Consider the following 19,206-nt stretch of genomic DNA (forward strand, 5'->3'; position numbering starts at 1 on the left):
ATGTGCTTTACCATATCACACGTTTAAATGTACTTTACCATTTTATAAAATTATTTATAAATAAAGGCGAGTGAGAGTAATAACCCCATAACTCCCGTAATCTATGTGACACATTATTATTTAATGAATTAATTTGATATAGCACTACCATAAACACTAAAGCCAAAATTATCAAATAATATTACCAACACTAACTGCAATGAAAATCACACTATCCTTACCAGAAAGGCACACTATTCATAGCACAAAATCACACTATCCAGAGCACAAAATCACACCATAGCACAAAATTGTCAGGTACTAAAGGCTCGCTGACAGACTATCAATTGCAAACAATTAAAACACTAGTTGAAAACACTGCTTGAACTTTACCTATTGGGATGTAATAAATGTTTTATCAAGTCGAGTTTGGAATGCAAGTCTGCTACTTTTTTTTAACAGTGTATAACTGCATCATGAAATACAATTTTTCCTTAACACTGTATTTCATGATGCAGTTGCACATACAGACCAATCTGTACACGCACCAACTCACACCACCACGCACACGCACACGCACCCAAACGCAAACATTAAAACCAATATTCCTCAGCTCTTTAATTTTACGAATAAGGGCAATCACCCAGAGGTGCCTTATATTAATTATTCTCGTGTAGGAAAACGTATACACTAATTAATAACTCCCACTCACGTTATTAACAGCTACATGTGTATGATTCATCTATTCATTAATAATACTTCATGGGAAATTTGAAGAAAAAAAAAAGTCCTCCTCACGTGTCTATGAAATAACATATCTGCACATTCCGCTTCTGTAAATAAGGCGATTGATACACTTACGATATCCTAAAGCAGGATCCTATCCATGAGTCTGGACCCGGGGCTGAGTGCATGGGCATATTGTCAATTTCTCTTTCAAAATCTGCCACGCTTGTGTTGATATCAGCTATATTTACAGGGGTTTGGATATCACACATAAAGAAGTTGTCCGGATCTTCCACTTTCATGCTGTGTATCGGAGTGGTAAACATGTTCTCATACTGCTGTTTTAGGATTTCATTAATTTCTTTGTAATCCTCGGTGTATGAACCTTCACTATTACGAATAGGTCCAATACTGGCAGTGATTTTTGCTTTTGATTTAGCATATGTGAAGAAATATTTTTATATTTTTTATTTATTGAATTGTTTTCTGTTCTAGTTGTCTTTCTTCAAACTGATATGAATGCTTCAGTCTCTGCTCGGGTGATGGAGTGCGTCTGATGTAGGGTGATCGAGAGCGTCTCTCCCTCACATACGTATCGTCGTTTTCACGTCGTTCGGCAGCTCTGTCATTCCGTTATCGTCACGTCTCTTGGCAGCTCAGTCACGTATCGTTTTTACGTCTCTTAAGAGACCTCTCGTATCCGGCTTGGATCTGGATATCATTCCAACTTTACTTCTCGGCTTGTCGAACATTTTCTTGTTATAGTCACTCTTCACATCATCATTATCAATTTGCGGTTCTATTTCGCAGGCCTTTTTCCTCTTGCTCCCTTTAATTATCCATTTTTTGTCGCTTGTATCGTCCTCTTTACTCTTTTTTTTTCCGTTCTCTTCGTCCTGATTTTACACCTGATGAGACTCCATTTTGCAGCTTCTGCTGCCGATGACGTTGCTTACGCTTCTCTCTTTGGTAATCTTGGTGCTCCTGCTGCCTATTTCTGCTGTTACTTCTGCTGCTTCCTCTTTCCTTCTCTCCCCAGTTCCCCCTGTCCATTCTTCCCAGCTCCCCGTCCCTTCTCCCCAGCTCCCCGCCCCGTCTCCGCGGCTTGACTAACGCCTACCCTTCGTCTTAACTCGGCTTCTTACCCAATAAATCATAAAACTCGTGCTTCCATCTCCACCAGACGCAGTAAGTTCATTTTCGCTTCTCAGGCTATTTTTTTCCTTTCCTCTGCACTTCATCTTACTCGACTTTCTTAACTTTTTAATCTTCAAGATATTATTTGGTGAGTTCCTCAGAGCTAATTTATTCTCTTCACTTCGTTCCGGTTCTCGCGTTCGTGGGTTAGTACTTCTTTGTTTCATCCACACTCATCCTCTGGCCCTCTCACTCTTCCTCTCCCTCACCCACTGTCTCCCATTACCTTTCACCTTCTAGATTTATATCTCTCTCCCTCCCTTCCCCTCCTTTCCTCGCGCCTTTTAACCTCTCTCTCTCTCCAATTCTGCCCCCATCTCCCTCCTTCATCCTCCTTAGCCCTCTCTCTCTCTCCCTTAAACCTCATAGCTCTCTCCATTACCACTCAAAGCCCTCCCTTTCCCCTCATCCCACAGGGCATCCTCTAGCTCTTTTTCGGTCCTCCAAACCTTTGCTCAAAGGACTTCAATATCACCCAATCTCCATCTCAACTTCTCCAAACTCAATTTCTAAATATTTCATGCACTCTAACTTATATCCTTCATCTTTCTATCGTATTCTAATGCTGTTATTCTTGCTGGAATATCTTAAATAATCTTTTCTCCTTCACACACATTGGATTTAATTTAATATTCATCAACTCTTCTATATCAGGATTCTCCTACAAACATTTGCTTTAATATTAATATTTAGAAAAGGTGTACGCAATACGTGAGGAATTATCATCAAAGGAATTATCATCAATAAAGCCAAACATCTGTGTCTTGGGAAACTCCAGAATATTGGTTTACCAAGGAAATGATCTTTCGAATCTAAGGCGAACCTTAAGTAAAAGATAATAAATATGGATCATGGCCAGGTAACACCCACATCAACCTATTGATTTAAACGCCGTGATAACATTAGCACGTCCCAGAATCCCTGGTCAGATGTAGTAAATACAAGTTTCCAAAAATATATATTCTTTATTATCAGGATGATTGTATACTTGAAACAGCGTTCACTTTGCCACGTATACGATACTCCAGGTCAACTAGTCGTCTCATCCACGTGCAAACGAAACTGTATATTGCCATATGACAATAATAAAAATATCTGTTAAAATACATTTAATACATCAGCGGGCTCGGTGTTTTTATTATGAATTCAGAGACATGGTGCCCTTGGGAGCGCAGAGCCAGTTCATCAATTAAGGCGTGTGGCTGTAGAACCAAGCAATCTGTCTAGCCAAACACTGATTACCCCACACTGTGTGTCAGTCTTTAATTAAAAAATCCGAGTCTTAGTCAAGATTCCTTAGGCGCGCACCACTCTGCGTTTCGCGGAAATATTACTATTTAGCTTACGCCACCCTAAAAATCTCCTTAGCCCATCCTCAGTTTATATAGAATGTATAAAAGATAGATATAAAGCCCTTACATAAAATTGACTAGTTTCTCCTGTCTTGAGAAGCAGCCTTTTATGATGATTAAGAGACATGTTGTTGATTGCCTGCTTTGATGAATTTTGCAAACAATGGTAAAAGGAACTCATCAGTTTTTCGTGGCTTGTGTCGTTTTTAATTATGTATTCTAATGGCTTAGAATGCACGCAATTCGTCCCACTTTTATCCGTCTATTTAGAAAAAACTAAGTATATATTCCATGAGACGAGAGGTAACACCATACATGACATTGTAGGAGGGAAGAATTTGTTTGTTTTCCTGCCTTAAAATTCCCGCAAATGCAAACAAAAATTTAGAGATGTAGTGACAGGAAAATATGAGAATATTTTGAATATATAACAGCAGGTAGAAGCAACGGGTACCCAGGACAGTAGTGGCATAATCCACAATAATGGGAAATATTAGCGCGAAAATATTGGAACCGAAGTGGTGGTTTGTAAACAATCCGATAACAGTTTATTGGAGCTTGTTGGGAAGTGAGAGGATAGTGAGAGCGTGCGTCGATATGCTACTAGGCCTTGAAACTGCGTAGATATACTACCAAGCCTTGAGACAGCGCGGATATACTACCAAGCCTTGAGATAGCGCAGATATACTACCAAGCCTTGAGACAGCGCGGATATACTACCAAGCCTTGAGGCAGCGTGGATATACTATCAGGCCTTGGAGTGCTCGTTTGGGTCTTGGCGGAGGCAGACGTGTCGCCTGTGAGCTCCAGGGTAGCTGGCCTGTTGTGGTTTGTGTTGGTAAGCAGGGCCCTGGGGCTGTGCCGGCTGGAGGGATCGTGCGCTGCGTAGAGTTGCGCGGCCGACTGGAGGTTCTGCTGCGGTGCCTTCTAGCGGGGGTGATAGTTCCGACGACCTGCGTCCTGTGTCCAAGAGGTCGCGGCGAGCTTTGAATTTGCCTTTGCCTCGTGGTGAGGCCTAGGCCGACGATAGGGATTTTGTGGACTCCGGGAGATCGTTTTCTGTGGATGGTGATGTGGGCGACGGTGATGGGTCCTTTGGTGGAATTGTCACCTGGTCCTGTGTCTTCTCCAGCTGCCTCTGCATCCCCGGTGGCTGGTTCCCCAGGTTGGGGGAGGGGTTGTCGCTCCTCGTACAACTGGTGGCGAGGGGCGAGACTTGATTCTCGTTCTGAAGAAGGACCCGGTGCTGAAGGTTACCGTGAGGAAGCATCCCCGTGTCGTGTCGTTGGTCTCTGTGCCGCCCGTGTCTGGGCCGCAGATGGATCCGCGTCCTCAGAATGAGATTGCTGCTTACTGGGCGGAAAGGGAACGTCTCTAGGGTCCGTTTCCTAAGGATACATAACAGAGTTTGTTCTAGTTCTTTTGTTGTCTTTACGTGGTTTGGGGTGTGTTGGGGTCCTCTCCTAGCCTAACAGACTAAACTGGAGGACCCAAACAGAAAACGGGACAAAATATCACTTTCTTGAGTCGATTTCATTCCAAATTACGTCAGTTTTCGGCCATAGCGCGCACACGAGCGAAAACCGACGTTATTTTGAGAGGACGGGTTGAATGTACTGTATGTTAATGTGATTTGATTCTTGTTTTCCTGTTGTTTTCTCCTGTCCGGCTTTGTTTTGTGTGACCGGCTCCCTTGTGATCCGGAGTTTCTGCGTTTGCTTATACATTTTCTGTATATATTTTGTACCGTTTTGTTTGTAATTGTGTTCATATTCCTCTGTTTCAGTTACTGTGTATAACTTCAGTGTTACTCTGTTCTTGTACTGTTACTCTGATGTTTCTCACGCTGAATTTATCTTGTTCTGGTAATCGGGTACCTTTGCTTTTATTATAGTATTTATCTGTTGTTTTATATATATATATATATATATATATATATATATATATATATATATATATATATAGGCAACTGTTGTGGGGTTGCATCGTGGAGAGGGTCAGTAGTTCGACCTTTGGAGGAAGATGAACCACGATACATAGTCTAAATATCTACACAGACTTGTGTCTCCGGCAAAACGCCTTAAAAATTATAATTACCTGTCGAAATTGGTGCTGGCATCCCTCGACTCTGACGACAAGAGAGGGTGAGATATTAGGGTTTAAACAAGAAATTATTTATGACTGGAAATTCGATTCCTTGTGCGTCAAATACTTTCTCTCTGTGCGTCTAATACGCTCTTCTTGTGCGTCAAATACCCTCTTCCTGTGCGTCTAATACGCTCTTCCTGTGCGTCAAATACCCTCTTCCTGTGCATTTAATACCCTCTTCCTGTACGTCTAATATCCTCTTCGTGTGCGTCTAATACCCTCTTCCTGTGCGTCTAATACCCTCTTCCTGTGCGTCTAATACCCTCTTCCTGTGCGTTAAATACCCTCTTCCTGTGCGTCTAATACCCACTCCCAGTGCGTCTAATACCCTCTCCCTGTGCGACTAATGCCCTCACCGTGAACGTCTAATAGGGATTCGGCTAACATACCCGATTACATCACGACTATTACACTTTAACACAGCCATTTTTAACACAGCTGTCTAAGGTTGTCACTAACATTAAATTATAGCCCTCTGATTGCTTCAGCTCTTGGGCCCCCACCCTCTCCCTAACTGGCCACCAGAGCTGCTAGTGTGGCAACCCGTAGCACCGGAGCCTCTCTGGGCAGCACTCACCACAGGGGAATTTTGTTTATCCATGCGAGGAAACTGGAATATTTTATTTGTTGTATTTCTCTGCCTAATACACTCTCTCACGGTTGGTCGGAGGCACAGCTGGGTAGTCTTATGACCAATATATATTCCGTCTTGACTTGTTACTCTCAGACTATTGTTGGTGGTGTTGTTGGTGGTGGTGGTGGTGGTGGTGGTGGTGGTGGTGGTGGTGGTGGTGGTGCTGGTGGTGTTGTGAATGCAGCTGCGTTTGTTGATGCTGCTACTGCTGGTAATGATGCTGGTATTGGGTATGTAGCGGCTTCTGTTGATGCTGCTGCTGTTCGTATTGACTGCCTTGTTTATGCAGCTGCTGCTGTTGTTGCTAATGCTGATTCTGCGGCTATTTTAGCAGATGCTATTGTTGTTTCTGCTACTGCTGTTGATGATGCTGTTTATGTTTTTTTTACATTGGTTGGTGGTACTTTCCTATTGTTGCTGTTGCAACTGCTGCTGCTGCTGTTATTACAGCTGTTGAACAATGCGCCGAGATGCTTTCGAATTTCTTGATTCCGACTATTTCCCAAAAATATTCTGTTATTTTCCAAGTTTACCCAGACAACTACAATGTTGTCTGAAAGTTTTTGTTTTTTACTTTCAGATTTGGCCAGAATGCTATTTATTTGTCCAGACTGTTAGGTTCTCAGCTTAGATATGGTAACAGTTCAGACAAGTGCTTTACGAAACATGAATATATGTGCAAAATTCAATTATTTTGGAGAATCATTTTACTAAATGAGTTACATTTGCCTGAAAGAAATCACCCATCCAGCACACTCAATTTGTTTTTTCAAGCAATTGGACCGAACGGTAGAACGACGGTCTCGCTTCTTGCAGGGTGGTGTTCAATCCCCAACAGTTCAAGTGGTTGGGAACCATTCCTTTCCTCCTTCCTGTCACAAATCATTACCCTCGTCCCTTCCAACTGATATATAGTGGTAGTGGTTTAGTGCTTTCTTCTGATAATTAACTTGCCTCTTTCAGGCATTCGCTTGTCACTGGCTAGTACAACTTTTCCAGAATTATATACATGATTGTCAGGAAATACAGCTTAACAATGCGTGATACACTGACTATTGAAGTCAGATCTATGATGCATGAACTCTGTGCTGGGAGTGATTTTAATCCCGAATAGCCCTAGAATCTGTTAAATGAGAGTGCTGAGGGTGTGAAATTAGTTATATATATATATATATATATATATATATATATATATATATATATATATATATATATATATATATATGCAATTGACGATCACAAAACACTGATCATTTTATGCGGAAAATCCACAGAGAAATATGAAATGAGGTGAACGTTTCGGCTTTGTTAAAGCCTTTGTCAACACCAGACTGAAACACTCAGTCTGGTGTTGACAAAGGCTTTAACAAAGCCGAAACGTTCACCTCATTTCATATTTCTCTGTGGATTTTCCGCATATATATATATATATATATATATATATATATATATATATATTCATCGAATGAGTAGTTTATCATTCTTTTAAATTGTATTCTCATCGTTTGATATTTCATGTAATGTTATTTTGAACTTTTCTCAAGTAAATAATTCATAGTAATTTTGTGTAAACTAACCCAGTTATAGATGGGCGAAATAGATATGTGTGAATAAAGTTGTTGATTATGTTGAATTAAAATTATTCGGAGAAAGCGTTATGTTAGTATGTTGAAAGACTAAACAATTTTGAGCTCAATTAGTTAACTAATTCAGGTTATTATTTAACAAGTTCGTATCAATGATTCAATAATCTAAGTTAACATACAGTCGTACTGAAAACTATTTTGCTGCTCTAGACTTTTAGCTAACTAGTTCAAAAGCAATTAACTTGAAAGTTTAGAATTCATCATCACAGCAACCAAGAATTATATTATGTTGTTCGAGGCTATAAAGTGACTACTCAATAGATTCTATTGTTTGAAAAATAAAAAAAAGATATTGCAAGACGAAAATAACTGCTTTAGTGGACCAAAACATTATTTTGGTAGTTTCTTTAGCCCTTTACTGGCATAAAGGTTGAGACCATCACCCTGTTGAACCAAGCATTCACCCGGCCCATCAACTGGCCTGTCACTTGGTCTTTGCATTATCTTCACCTTTGACCAACTGGTGGAAAAGCGGTTAAGCGCTCCGGCCATTCTGCACCAAGTTACGAACGCACGCACACGCACGCAAAACAAAACACGAAACCCCAGGGTTTTCCTCTATACATAAATATGAATGGAAATGTCTGTTCGAGATTGAAGGCCAAACATGGAAGAGAAAGGGGGAGGAAGAGAGTAGGAAAGAAAAAAACGGGAGAATAGAGAGATGGGGGGTAAGAGGAAGGGCGAGAATGGGGGATGGAAATGGGAGGAAAGAGCGACAGAGAGGGTGAGAGGAAGTGAGAGGGAGGGACTGAGGAGAGAAAAGAGGGAAGACGGAGGATGCGGGCATAGAGGAGACAGAAGACGGAGTGAGGGGGAACAGAGAGACTTTCCAGGATAGAGGCGAGCACCCTCCCCAACCCCTAATTATATATATAATATATATTTAATGGTATATAATTATATATAATTTTTACAATCAGCCACCTCCCTTTATCCTAGTAATTAATCCCCAGACCTCATCAAAGCATATAATCTCTCCAAGAGGGAGACTCCCAGAAGGTGGAGGCAGCCATGTGAGAGGCAAGACTGAGAGTGCTCCTCTTCACACCGCCAGGCCACACACCTGCAGTAATCTCCGTGCTGAGCATTAAGACATTAGCTCGCCAGTCCTGCTCCTGCTGCTCCTGCCAGGACTGCAGCTGCTGGGAACTGCAGGAGGGATGGGGTGGAGGATGCAGTGGGAGGAATAGAGAGAAAAGGAGAGGGAGGAAGAGGTAGAGGAAGGGAGATGGAGTGGGAGGGAGAGGGAGAGGAGACGAGGAGGAGGATAAAGAAGAGACGAGGAGAGAGAGATAGTATGAAAGGGGGTAAAGACAGGAGAGGAGGGAGAGAGAGAGAGAGAGAGAGAGAGAGAGAGAGAGAGAGAGAGAGAGAGAGAGAGAGAGAGAGAGAGAGAGAGAGAGAGAGAGAGAGAGAGACAGAGAGAGAGACAGAGAGAGAGAGAGAGAGAGAGACAGAGACAGACAGAGAGACAGAGACAGAAAAAGAGCGACGAAATGGATCAATTACGGAATGAAAATATTTACGAATATCAATCTAGTTTTAATTTCAACTTTTTTATCAACAGCGCATTTATATAACCAAAGCGTCGACTCACATTAAAAACAAATCTTAGTTTTCGTAAGTAAGTAGTTAAGCAAATGCTAAAAAGAAAAGAAAAGATGAGCATGAGATTCATTACACAAATGATACACCAATAACTCCCAATAAGATCAAAGCCAAATATAACTAAATCTTTGGAATATACACTGAAATATTAACAAAAAAATGCCGTTCTGTATTATCTCATTATTCAGGCAAAAATCTCAACGCTGCCATTGTACCAAGTTTTTAATAAGCACTGTTTTGTGTGTTGTCAAAAAAATGTCAGCACTAAACTCTTGTAAAAACAGAGCACCTCCTTCCTCCCATACATTCCACGTCACACACACACACACACACACCCTTACCCTTTCGTTCCAAGTCTTAAAGTCCACATGCAGGAAGTTAAAAGCGAATCAGTGTTGAAGACGTCATCAACTAATTCAAGTTTGGGAAGTCATCAACGAGTCCGTATTCAAGAATTCAACAAAGAATTCGTTTTCAAAAATTCATAAAATTAATCCCTGCTCAGGAAGTCATTAACGAATCTGTGCTGACGAATCAGTGTTCAAGAAATCGTTAACGAATCCCACCACCATCCTTCAAAACCGACAGCGTGAATCAGCTCTAATCTCTTCATCTCTCCCTCTTTTTAATGCATCAGTAGAGAAGATCCCACAATAGGATATTTCATCTCCACCTGCCTCTACTACCTTCTTGGCACCAACAATCTCCTTAACATGCTTATATCTCTCTCTCGGCTTCCTTGCCCACACTCTTAGCCAGTCCCAAGTCCAGGGATGAGCCCCACAGCCTCACCTTGGGTATATCTCCAGACCCTTTTAACTTGTCTATGGCTAATACCCTTTGAACATCTTCTTGAGAGAGAGAGAGAGAGAGAGAGAGAGAGAGAGAGAGAGAGAGAGAGAGAGAGAGAGAGAGAGAGAGAGAGAGAGAGAGAGAGAGAGAGAGAGAGAGAGAACCATTTGGCAGCGTTTCCTTTCACATCATGCGACTGCTCTCCTAGCAGTAAGTACATACCTGGGAATTAGACTGTTTCTGTGGTCTAGCAGTTAGACACACCATACACACGCTACACAGGATTTTGTTACAAGATGAGCTTCTGTGACAAAAATAAGGGTAGGATTGACTGGGAACCAATCCATGTATCTTCGCCACAGTTCTCCCTATAGCATTTGGGGAACTGGGAGTAAACCGATTGGCGGATTGTGTTCCAGAGGGAGACAAATCTAGTAGGGAAAGGCTTACCAAAATATAAATCGTTTGTTTATATGAGTTTACAATGCAGTGACCCCATATAAATAGTTATGGGGAAGGGGAAGTTCTCAGCTTTATAACAGGAGGCAGAAGGCGTCTACTCCTGTACCTGAGTAAAAAAAAGTTTAATTTTCATAAAAGGTGATTTAATATTAATGTTCTTTACAACATGTGTTCTTACATACTTATGTTTGTTGGATGGATGGACTACAACCAGAGTTGGACTATAGAGGGGCGGAATTGTCATGGGGTTGATAGGGGAACATCTTATGGGAGAGGTTGATGATGAATTGATTGAAACGGGTGGTGTGGAGGTTATGGGTAAAATTTTGACGGAGTTGATAGGTGGAAATTCTGAAAGTTGAGGAAAATTTCGTAGTAGTTAATTTTATTAGTTCTCATGTGACTGGTACTCTTCACGCTGATGACTCATTAGCCAATATCAGTGTTGATGAGGGGGTAGTCCTGCTGTGGTTGATGGGGGGGGGGTAGTCCTGCTGTGGTTGGTGGTTGATGAGGGAGGGGGAGGGTAGTCCTGCTGTGGTTGATGGGGGGGGAGGGGTAGACCTGCTGTGGTTGATGAAGGAGGGGAGGGTGGTCTTGTTGTGGTTGATGAGGGGGGGTAGTCCTGCTTTGGTTGATGAGGGAGGGGGAGGGTGGTCTTGTTGTGGTTGATGAGGGGGGGGGGTAGTCCTGCTGTGGTTGATGAAAGAGGGGAGGGTGGTCTTGTTGTGGTTGATGAGGGGGGGGTAGTCCTGCTTTGGTTGATGAGGGAGGGGGAGGGTGGTCTTGTTGTGGTTGATGAGGGGGGGGTAGTCCTGCTGTGGTTGATGAAAGAGGGGAGGGTGGTCTTGTTGTGGTTGATGAGGGGGGGGGTAGTCCTGCTTTGGTTCATGAAGGAAATTCCTGTTTTAGTTGACCAGGAACAGTTGAGCTGTAGTTGGCGAGGTATAGTTTCGTTGTGGGTTTGTTGCCTATAACTCAACACTGCTTATAGGAATAAGGATGAACTATTTGGGGTTATCTCGAGACATATTTCTTGGTATCAAATCATAAGACATCTTAGATTCTCTGCTCTACATTTTTTCTCAATCAGTCACATCTCGGGGTACTATTAAGTACCCCCTGCCGTACGCTGCTGGTGTAGAACCCTACATGAATAGAATCACGGGTTGCCGGACTCGTGGACCGAAAACTCAATCTTTGAAAGACTCAAATGGGTTGAGGGTTCAACCGGAGGAGGGACGTATACAACGACCCCTCTTGCTGGTGGAAGAACCTGCCGGTGGAGGACCCAGAACCCTATTTCGTCTTAAGTGAGAGAAACGCCTGACGCCGGAAACAGATTACGTCGCCAGAGGAGTGTCAGTGAGACGCAAAGCGAGACGGATGAGGAGCGGCTGACACCGCCAGGAGAGCAGCAGTAGCAGCAGCCCGTTCACGCGAGTGTTCCCAACGTCGAGAAACTGTCGTACTACGGTGCCTTATCCTAACCAACCAGAGGAACCAACGAGAGGAGAGACACTTCACACCGTCTACTCCAACAAGTGCCGGGGACTATATCACTGGGGTCCAGACCTTCGTGGATGCCCCGCTCTTGTGCCAGGAAAGTCCACTACGGCCTCACCATAGCCCGTGCTACTTGGAACTTTTTGTTCCCAGTAGCTGAATCTAAAACAACAACAACTTGGTGGATATAGCGAGGTAAACCGGTTATATATATTTGTTGACTACAGGTTAACTCATGATGGGTATACGCAGACGGCATGTCTTGTGTCTGTAGTTGAGATAAAAAGCTCCCCTTGATATAATTAGAGATTTAAGTGTTAAGATTACCGTTATAACGTAATTTAATCATCTTGACACGTTATCCAGAGTTAAAATATAATGGGTAATTTCTTAGTTCAATTAACAGCAAGCTCTGGGCGTATACACAATATGGACCTGAATGAAGTGTTCTGAGAATGACGCAAATGCTAGACACACACACACACACACACACACACACACACACACACACACACACACACACACACACACACACACACACACACACACACGCACACACACACATCCACACACACACACACACACACACACACACACACACACACACACACACACACACACACACACACACACACACACACTAAGTATCTACCCGTCGACTCGAGTACTTGAGAAAGAGTCAAGAATTATAGCACTAAAATGGCGTAGTCTAGATATATTTGTGGTGATTCGAGAATAAAGTACTTAAACTAGTATCGTGAAGAAAAATGAAGTACAAATTTCAATAAACCTGAGAAGAGTTATTATAACTCTTATATAGTTAGTTTTATAACGTTATATTATATAACTGATATCACATCTCCACTTAAGGTATATAGGCGCTGTTTATTCTATAATAAAGACTAAAGAGAGAGACACAGAAATCCTGCGCCAAAGATCTTGATAGCAGTCTCTGTGGCGTAGTGGTAAGACGCGCGCCTGACGTTCCGCAAACGCTTTGTCCTGGGTTCGTATCCTGGCCGGGGAGGATTTACTAGCTGCAAATCCTTAACTGTAGCCTCTGTTTAACTCAACAGTAAAATGGGTACTTGGTTGTAATAGCGATTCTTCGTGGGGGTCGTATTGCAGGGACCATAGGATTATTAAGGACTTGCCCGAAACTCTACGCGTACTAGTGGCTGTACAAGAATGTAACAACTCTTGTGTATATATATTATATATATATATATATATATATATATATATATATATATATATATATATATATATATATATATATATATATATATATATATATATATGTCGTACCTAGTAGCCAGAATGCACTTCTCAGCCTACTATGCAAGGCCAAATTTGCCTAATAGGCCAAGTTTTCATGAATTAATTATTTTTCGACTACCTAACCTACCTAACCTAACCTAACCTAACTTTTTCGGCTACCTAACCTAATCTAACCTATAAAGATAGGTTAGGTTAGGTTAGGTAGGGTTGGTTAGAATCGGTCATATATCTACGTTAATTTTAACTCCAATAAAAAAAAATTGACCTCATACATAATGAAATGGGTCGCTTTATCATTTCATAAGAAAAAAGTTAGAGAAAATATATTAATTCAGGAAAACTTGGCTTATTAGGCAAATTTGGTCTTGCATAGTAGGCTGAGAAGTGCGTTCTGGCTACTAGGTACGACATATATATATATATATATAAATATATATATATATATATATATATATATATATATATATATATATATATATATATATATATATATATATATATATATATATATATAATGAGCTGCAGCAAGAAGCTCTTATCGATAACTGCATTAAAATGATTGACTATAATTGTGTGTGACCATTCTCAGAGAAAGCTTAATTATGGTCAATCAGAGGAAAACTACTCCGGCACACCACCAAGCACCAAAGTAACACATAATTATTATACTCATTCTGATTGATTGTCTATCAATCGAAATTTTCGATTGGTTGACATTCACTACACACTTACTAGGTGATAAAGACTTCAAATGATTAGTAACTAAAATTAAAACCAGTACAGCTTATCTGTATAGTTGATAATGGCCTGGACAACCAGATATAAACACGGATGAACAAGCCAACCAATACTCCTCGTGAGTGAGACTATCATCACATGTTACTTGTTACATCACATGTTAATTGTTACTAATTATTCTTTAGGTTGTTACGGATTACCTGCCATAAGTATACATCATAACTAATGCAAATAACATCCTAATAATAGATATTGTATAACAGAATTATTAATATATTTTTATATGAGACTTACCAAATTTTGCGAGTTCTCAGGCGGCCTAACCATATCAGTGAATACATAATACATAAACGCTCCTATAATATGATAAATACTGTACGGATACATTGCCTCTCCTGGTAACGATGGTGTCAGTTTGTGCTGATAAATTCTTCGACAATAACTTGCTGTTCCTTAAGTATCCGAGAGTTCAACACGACACCTTTTAACTGTCTAGGGAGAAAATGGCTACACCCTTCTCTCCCTCCCCACTCCGGTGTTCTCCAAATGCATTTTATCAAGAAGTGGAAAGAGGGTTTATATGGAATCTATTTTGGTACTGATAATTAAGTTGGTTCAAGGGAAATGTTTTTATGGTATTTACAGTCCAGAGACTGATGTTTTAAGAAGAATTCCCATTATTATTTGATGGTGAATTTAATGGCTACATGGCAATGATATCCCCGTTTTTTTTTCCCCGGGGAAAAGTCCACTGGAGCCACGTTTTCTATGAATAATTAAAACACCATTTCTTGGGTTAATTTGTAAGTACAAAACAGCAGCAATATTCTCTGCTTATTGAATTAAATATTAGTCAATAGGGTCGGTTTTTCCGACACAAGCTGGCTTCACAGGAGGGACTGCTGTAGGTAATGACAAACAGCCACTTTGCCATTACTTGTGACTTCCTTGAGAACAAAAATCTTGTCCCTGGTCTGCCAATCAAAGTAACTGTGAGGACGTTGCTCCTTAATTTGCCTCCTGGATCTACTTCTCGGCAGAACTTTTCCTTTTATTGTGTTTAAATGCGGTAGTAAAAGGTCCTAAAGGAGCTTTTAATGTGAAAGGCTTTCCAGTGAATTAACAAAAAATAGAAGTGCGTTTAAATACCTAATGGTCATTAGTTGAAACTCTTCTGTGCAAGTTCCTGCGGAGGACGGCATTGATTGATGGCTGTGTCCCAACTTGGTCTGCCTCGTGACTAGTCGACCTAAAACTTCCGGGACTGGAGTGAGGAAGGAAGAAGGTGGAAAGAAGAGTTGGAATGTACGACAGATGAGCAGGGTTGAGAGGACGGCAGAGTTGCTAGAATGGGCAGCGGAGACAACACAGTCGCTAGAATGGGCAGAGGAGACGACAGAGTCGCTAGAATGGGCAGAGGAGACGACAGAGTCGCTAGAATGAGCAGAGAAGACGACAGAGTTGCTTGATTGGGCAGAGGAGACGACAGAGTCGCTAGAATGGGCAGGGGAGACGACAGAGTCGCTAGAATGGGCTGGGGAGACAACAGGAGTCGCTAGAATGGGCAGGGGAGACGACAGAGTCGCTAGAATGGGCTGGGGAGACAACAGGAGTCGCTAGAATGGGCAGGGGAGACGACAGAGTCGCTAGAATGGGCAGGAGAGACGACAGATTCTCTAGAATGGGCAGGGGAGACGACAGAGTCTCTAGAATGGGCAGGGGAGACGGCAGAGTCTCTAGAATGGGCAGAGGAGACGACAGAGTCGCTAGAATGGGCAGAGGAGACGACAGAGTTGCTAGATTTGACAGGGGAGACGACAGAGTCTCTAGAATGGGCAGAGGAGACGACAGAGTTGCTAGAATGGGCAGAGGAGACGACAGAGTTGCTAGAATGGGCAGAGGAGACGACAGGCCCGCTAAAATGGGCAGGGGAGACGAACTACGGAGGAGGAACGGGGTAGGAAAGAGGGGGTGGGGGCAAAGATAATGGAAGAGGGACTTTGTGGGTGAAAAGAGGTATGCCGCATTAAATCAATATTTAACTGTCAATCATTAACTAAGAAAAGGAACAATAAAACTCACTTAAAACTTAATTACATTTAATATAGATATTCTATAAATGTATAAAATATCTAAGGGCACTCTATTTGCCTTGCCAATATAGCACACACACAAAAATTAATCTGTTAAAATCTCATTTGAGTGACGGGACAAGCGTTCAGTTACACACTCGGATATCTCGCATAATAAAGGCGATTAAAGACGTGCTTTATATTCATCATTGCTGCTGTTGGTCTGCAGGATCAACCAAGGGGACGCATGTTTTTTTTCGGTGGCTTGTTTTGGGTTGATCACCTGTTTTGACAGGTTATTTAGAATTGAACACATTTTGACAGGTTGAATTTGGGTTGATCACCTGTTTAACAATTTTTAAAAAAATTGATCACCAGTTTAACAATTTTTTTTTTTTAAGTTGATCACCCGTTTAACAAATTGTTTCTTTTTAAGTTGATCACCCGTTTAACAAATTGTTTTTTTTTAAGTTGATCTCCCTGTTTATCAAGCTGATTCGCTGTTTCCGTTGGTCGTTATGAACTGATCCCCCTGTTATGTCGGGTTGGAACGCTTGTCCCCCGTCTCTTGACACTCACATTTCGGACTTATGACAATCGCGGGATCTCTGACGTAAATCCGAGTTTTTAGAGATGATCGAAATGCTGTCTTAGATATCTTTAGGATCCTCTCGGATGCTGGATCACAGGACGTGACACCACCGCCACCACAACCGTTACTTCAACTCCATCGGTTATTGGTGCGAGTGATATCATCTTTCATATTTATCATGACTTCCGAGTTCATCATCCATCCTCAGCTGCTACGGTGGGTGTATATTGTCATTTCATCATCCTCAGCATCCAGACACCGAGCTCTGATAAAACAATGTCTTAATATCTGGTGTTATATATATATATATTATGTATATATATATATATATATATACATATATATATATATTATGTATATATATATATATATACATATATATATATATATATATATATATATATATATATATATATATATATATATATATATATATATATATATATATATATATATATATAGAGTGAGATATATAGAGTGAGCAATGGTGAACTTATTTCTATTCCAGTCCATATAAAACTAATAGCGATTTTGAAGAATTCTTGTAATAGAAAATATATGTACATGACATACAAGGGGATGATACGTCACCTGACTCTCCAGTGGCTTCACTGTCAACTACACAAAGTGCGGGTTTTATTTATCAACAAATGCTAGAAATAATGGTTTACATTCTACCTTAAACAGTAAATGCTATACAAGGTGTACAAGTGTAATTACAATGTCACTCATAGGCATCAACACTTGACACTCTTCCACTCGAGAACTCAATCCCCCTTCATCAACTCTTAGCAATGTCCTGAGCACTCAAAGACTCGCCCGAAGACCATTTCTATAACAATTTACTATTATTTCCCCTACCCCCTCCCCCCCTCTTCGGGATTTGGTTCGATAGCGGTGATATTTATAGCTCATTTTTTTGTTTTTGTTTCCCTGAGTTTGTGGGTTCAGACGGAGGCCGCCGCGCCAGTAACCGATCAACAGGCTGTGGAGAGTTCCTCTTTACTACGAGGTGAAGAGGCGTGTCTCGGGGGCGTGTGTCGTGTCTCTCTTCTGTGGGCGGGTGAGGCCCCACACGCCGTGGGCGTGGATGACTTGATGCTGCTCCGTGGCGTGGGCGGCACGTCCGGACCACCAGGGGTGCCGCTGCCTTGAAGACCCGACTTCCTGTCAAGTTTGGTGAGGAGCGAGGGGGACTTTGAGGCCTCGGGTAAGTTCCTGAGCAAGTCCATCACTTCCAGGAACTCCGACACCAGCGGCTTCATGTTGCCATCGTCGTCCAACTCAGCTTTCAGACCTGTCGGGTGAGATGCCGTGCGTGCCACAGTCAGCCGAAAGCTCGCTAACATATCATGTATTATGTTATCAGTAACAAACTAATGAGAGATGTTCGAATATAAATAAAATTACTTTGGCAACGTTACAACGGAATTGATATAGAAAAACCTGTTTGCAATGTTAATGTAAATGATTTCCTAATACTGAAAAAAATAGTGCAGTATAAATCTAAAGGAGAAACGACGATAATTAATAAAAATGATGCTTTAGGGGCAATTAACTACGAAGAACCGGATGTAAACAAGGATTATACAGAGAAGTAAAGAGAACTATCAGGAGAAAGCACCAAGCCATTACGACCATATATCACTTGGAAGGGAGGTCGGGATATAAGGATTATACAGAGAACGAAATATAAACTAGGAGACAGGAAAGGAGGTGAGGCACAAGGCGCCTTTAACCTGATATGGCCGAGCTGAGTGACCCCGCGGACGACCCGTCGCCCTCGTAGGCGTAGGCTCTGAGGTCGTCCTGGGGCAGGAGGGGCTCTGGGGCGGCGTCTGCGGCCCGCACCCTGGCGGAGACATCAGCTGCTGACGGCTCCTTCACGAGGGTGTGGTGGCTGCTGCTCTCAGGACGAGCCGGGCTCTCTTCTGCTGGGGGTTAACAAGGGGAGGGAGGGTGTATAAGTAACGGTTATAACGGTTCGGTTTATAAATAACGGTTATACACCGTTAACGGTTATAACGGTTCGGTGTATAAATAACGGTTCCACGGTTCGAGACCCATACAGCCCAGGTGGATGGAAATGGAGGGAGTGTAGTGAAAGGTACTGGTGGTGGGGGGTGGGTGGACATGGTTTAAATAGATAATGTTAATGCAAGGGATTATTTCGTATATAATTACTTCAAAGCCGTTTCAATTTGTAGTGTTATTTAGACCAGCATAACTACCATATAATGTTAAGAGGTAAGGAGTGGCTGAGCTCGGGTTTTAGGTTTTATATAAAAGGCTTCTCACTTTCGGGTTGTTGAAGCAATTGTTCTCACTGTGATGGAAACATTCTACACTTCTATTTCTCTCTCTCTTAGAACCTTTTAATCTAACAAACCGATTCCAAGATATCTTCCGAAATGTTCAACTCGCGGGTTTCGACGTTGAAATCCTGATAACTAGTGTTGCAGGGAAAGAT

At 41.8% G+C, this 19,206-nt stretch overlaps 1 protein-coding gene across 1 annotated transcript in view; it reads right to left on the bottom strand.

Moving 5' to 3' along the window:
* Window positions 1-17,205: 17,205 nt before the first annotated feature.
* The window catches only part of LOC123748094 (uncharacterized), a 208,107-nt gene continuing 206,106 nt past the window's right edge, over window positions 17,206-19,206 (bottom strand). The window contains exons 24-25 of the mRNA XM_069303372.1: window positions 18,476-18,670; window positions 17,206-18,033 (exon numbers count right to left, since the gene is read on the bottom strand). Of these exons, the coding sequence (XP_069159473.1) occupies window positions 17,714-18,033; window positions 18,476-18,670 (515 nt within the window). The 3' untranslated portion in view covers window positions 17,206-17,713. The remainder of the gene's footprint in view (window positions 18,034-18,475; window positions 18,671-19,206) is intronic.

Source organism: Procambarus clarkii, chromosome 5, assembly GCF_040958095.1.
Source record: "Procambarus clarkii isolate CNS0578487 chromosome 5, FALCON_Pclarkii_2.0, whole genome shotgun sequence".
Lineage (NCBI taxonomy): Eukaryota > Metazoa > Arthropoda > Malacostraca > Decapoda > Cambaridae > Procambarus > Procambarus clarkii.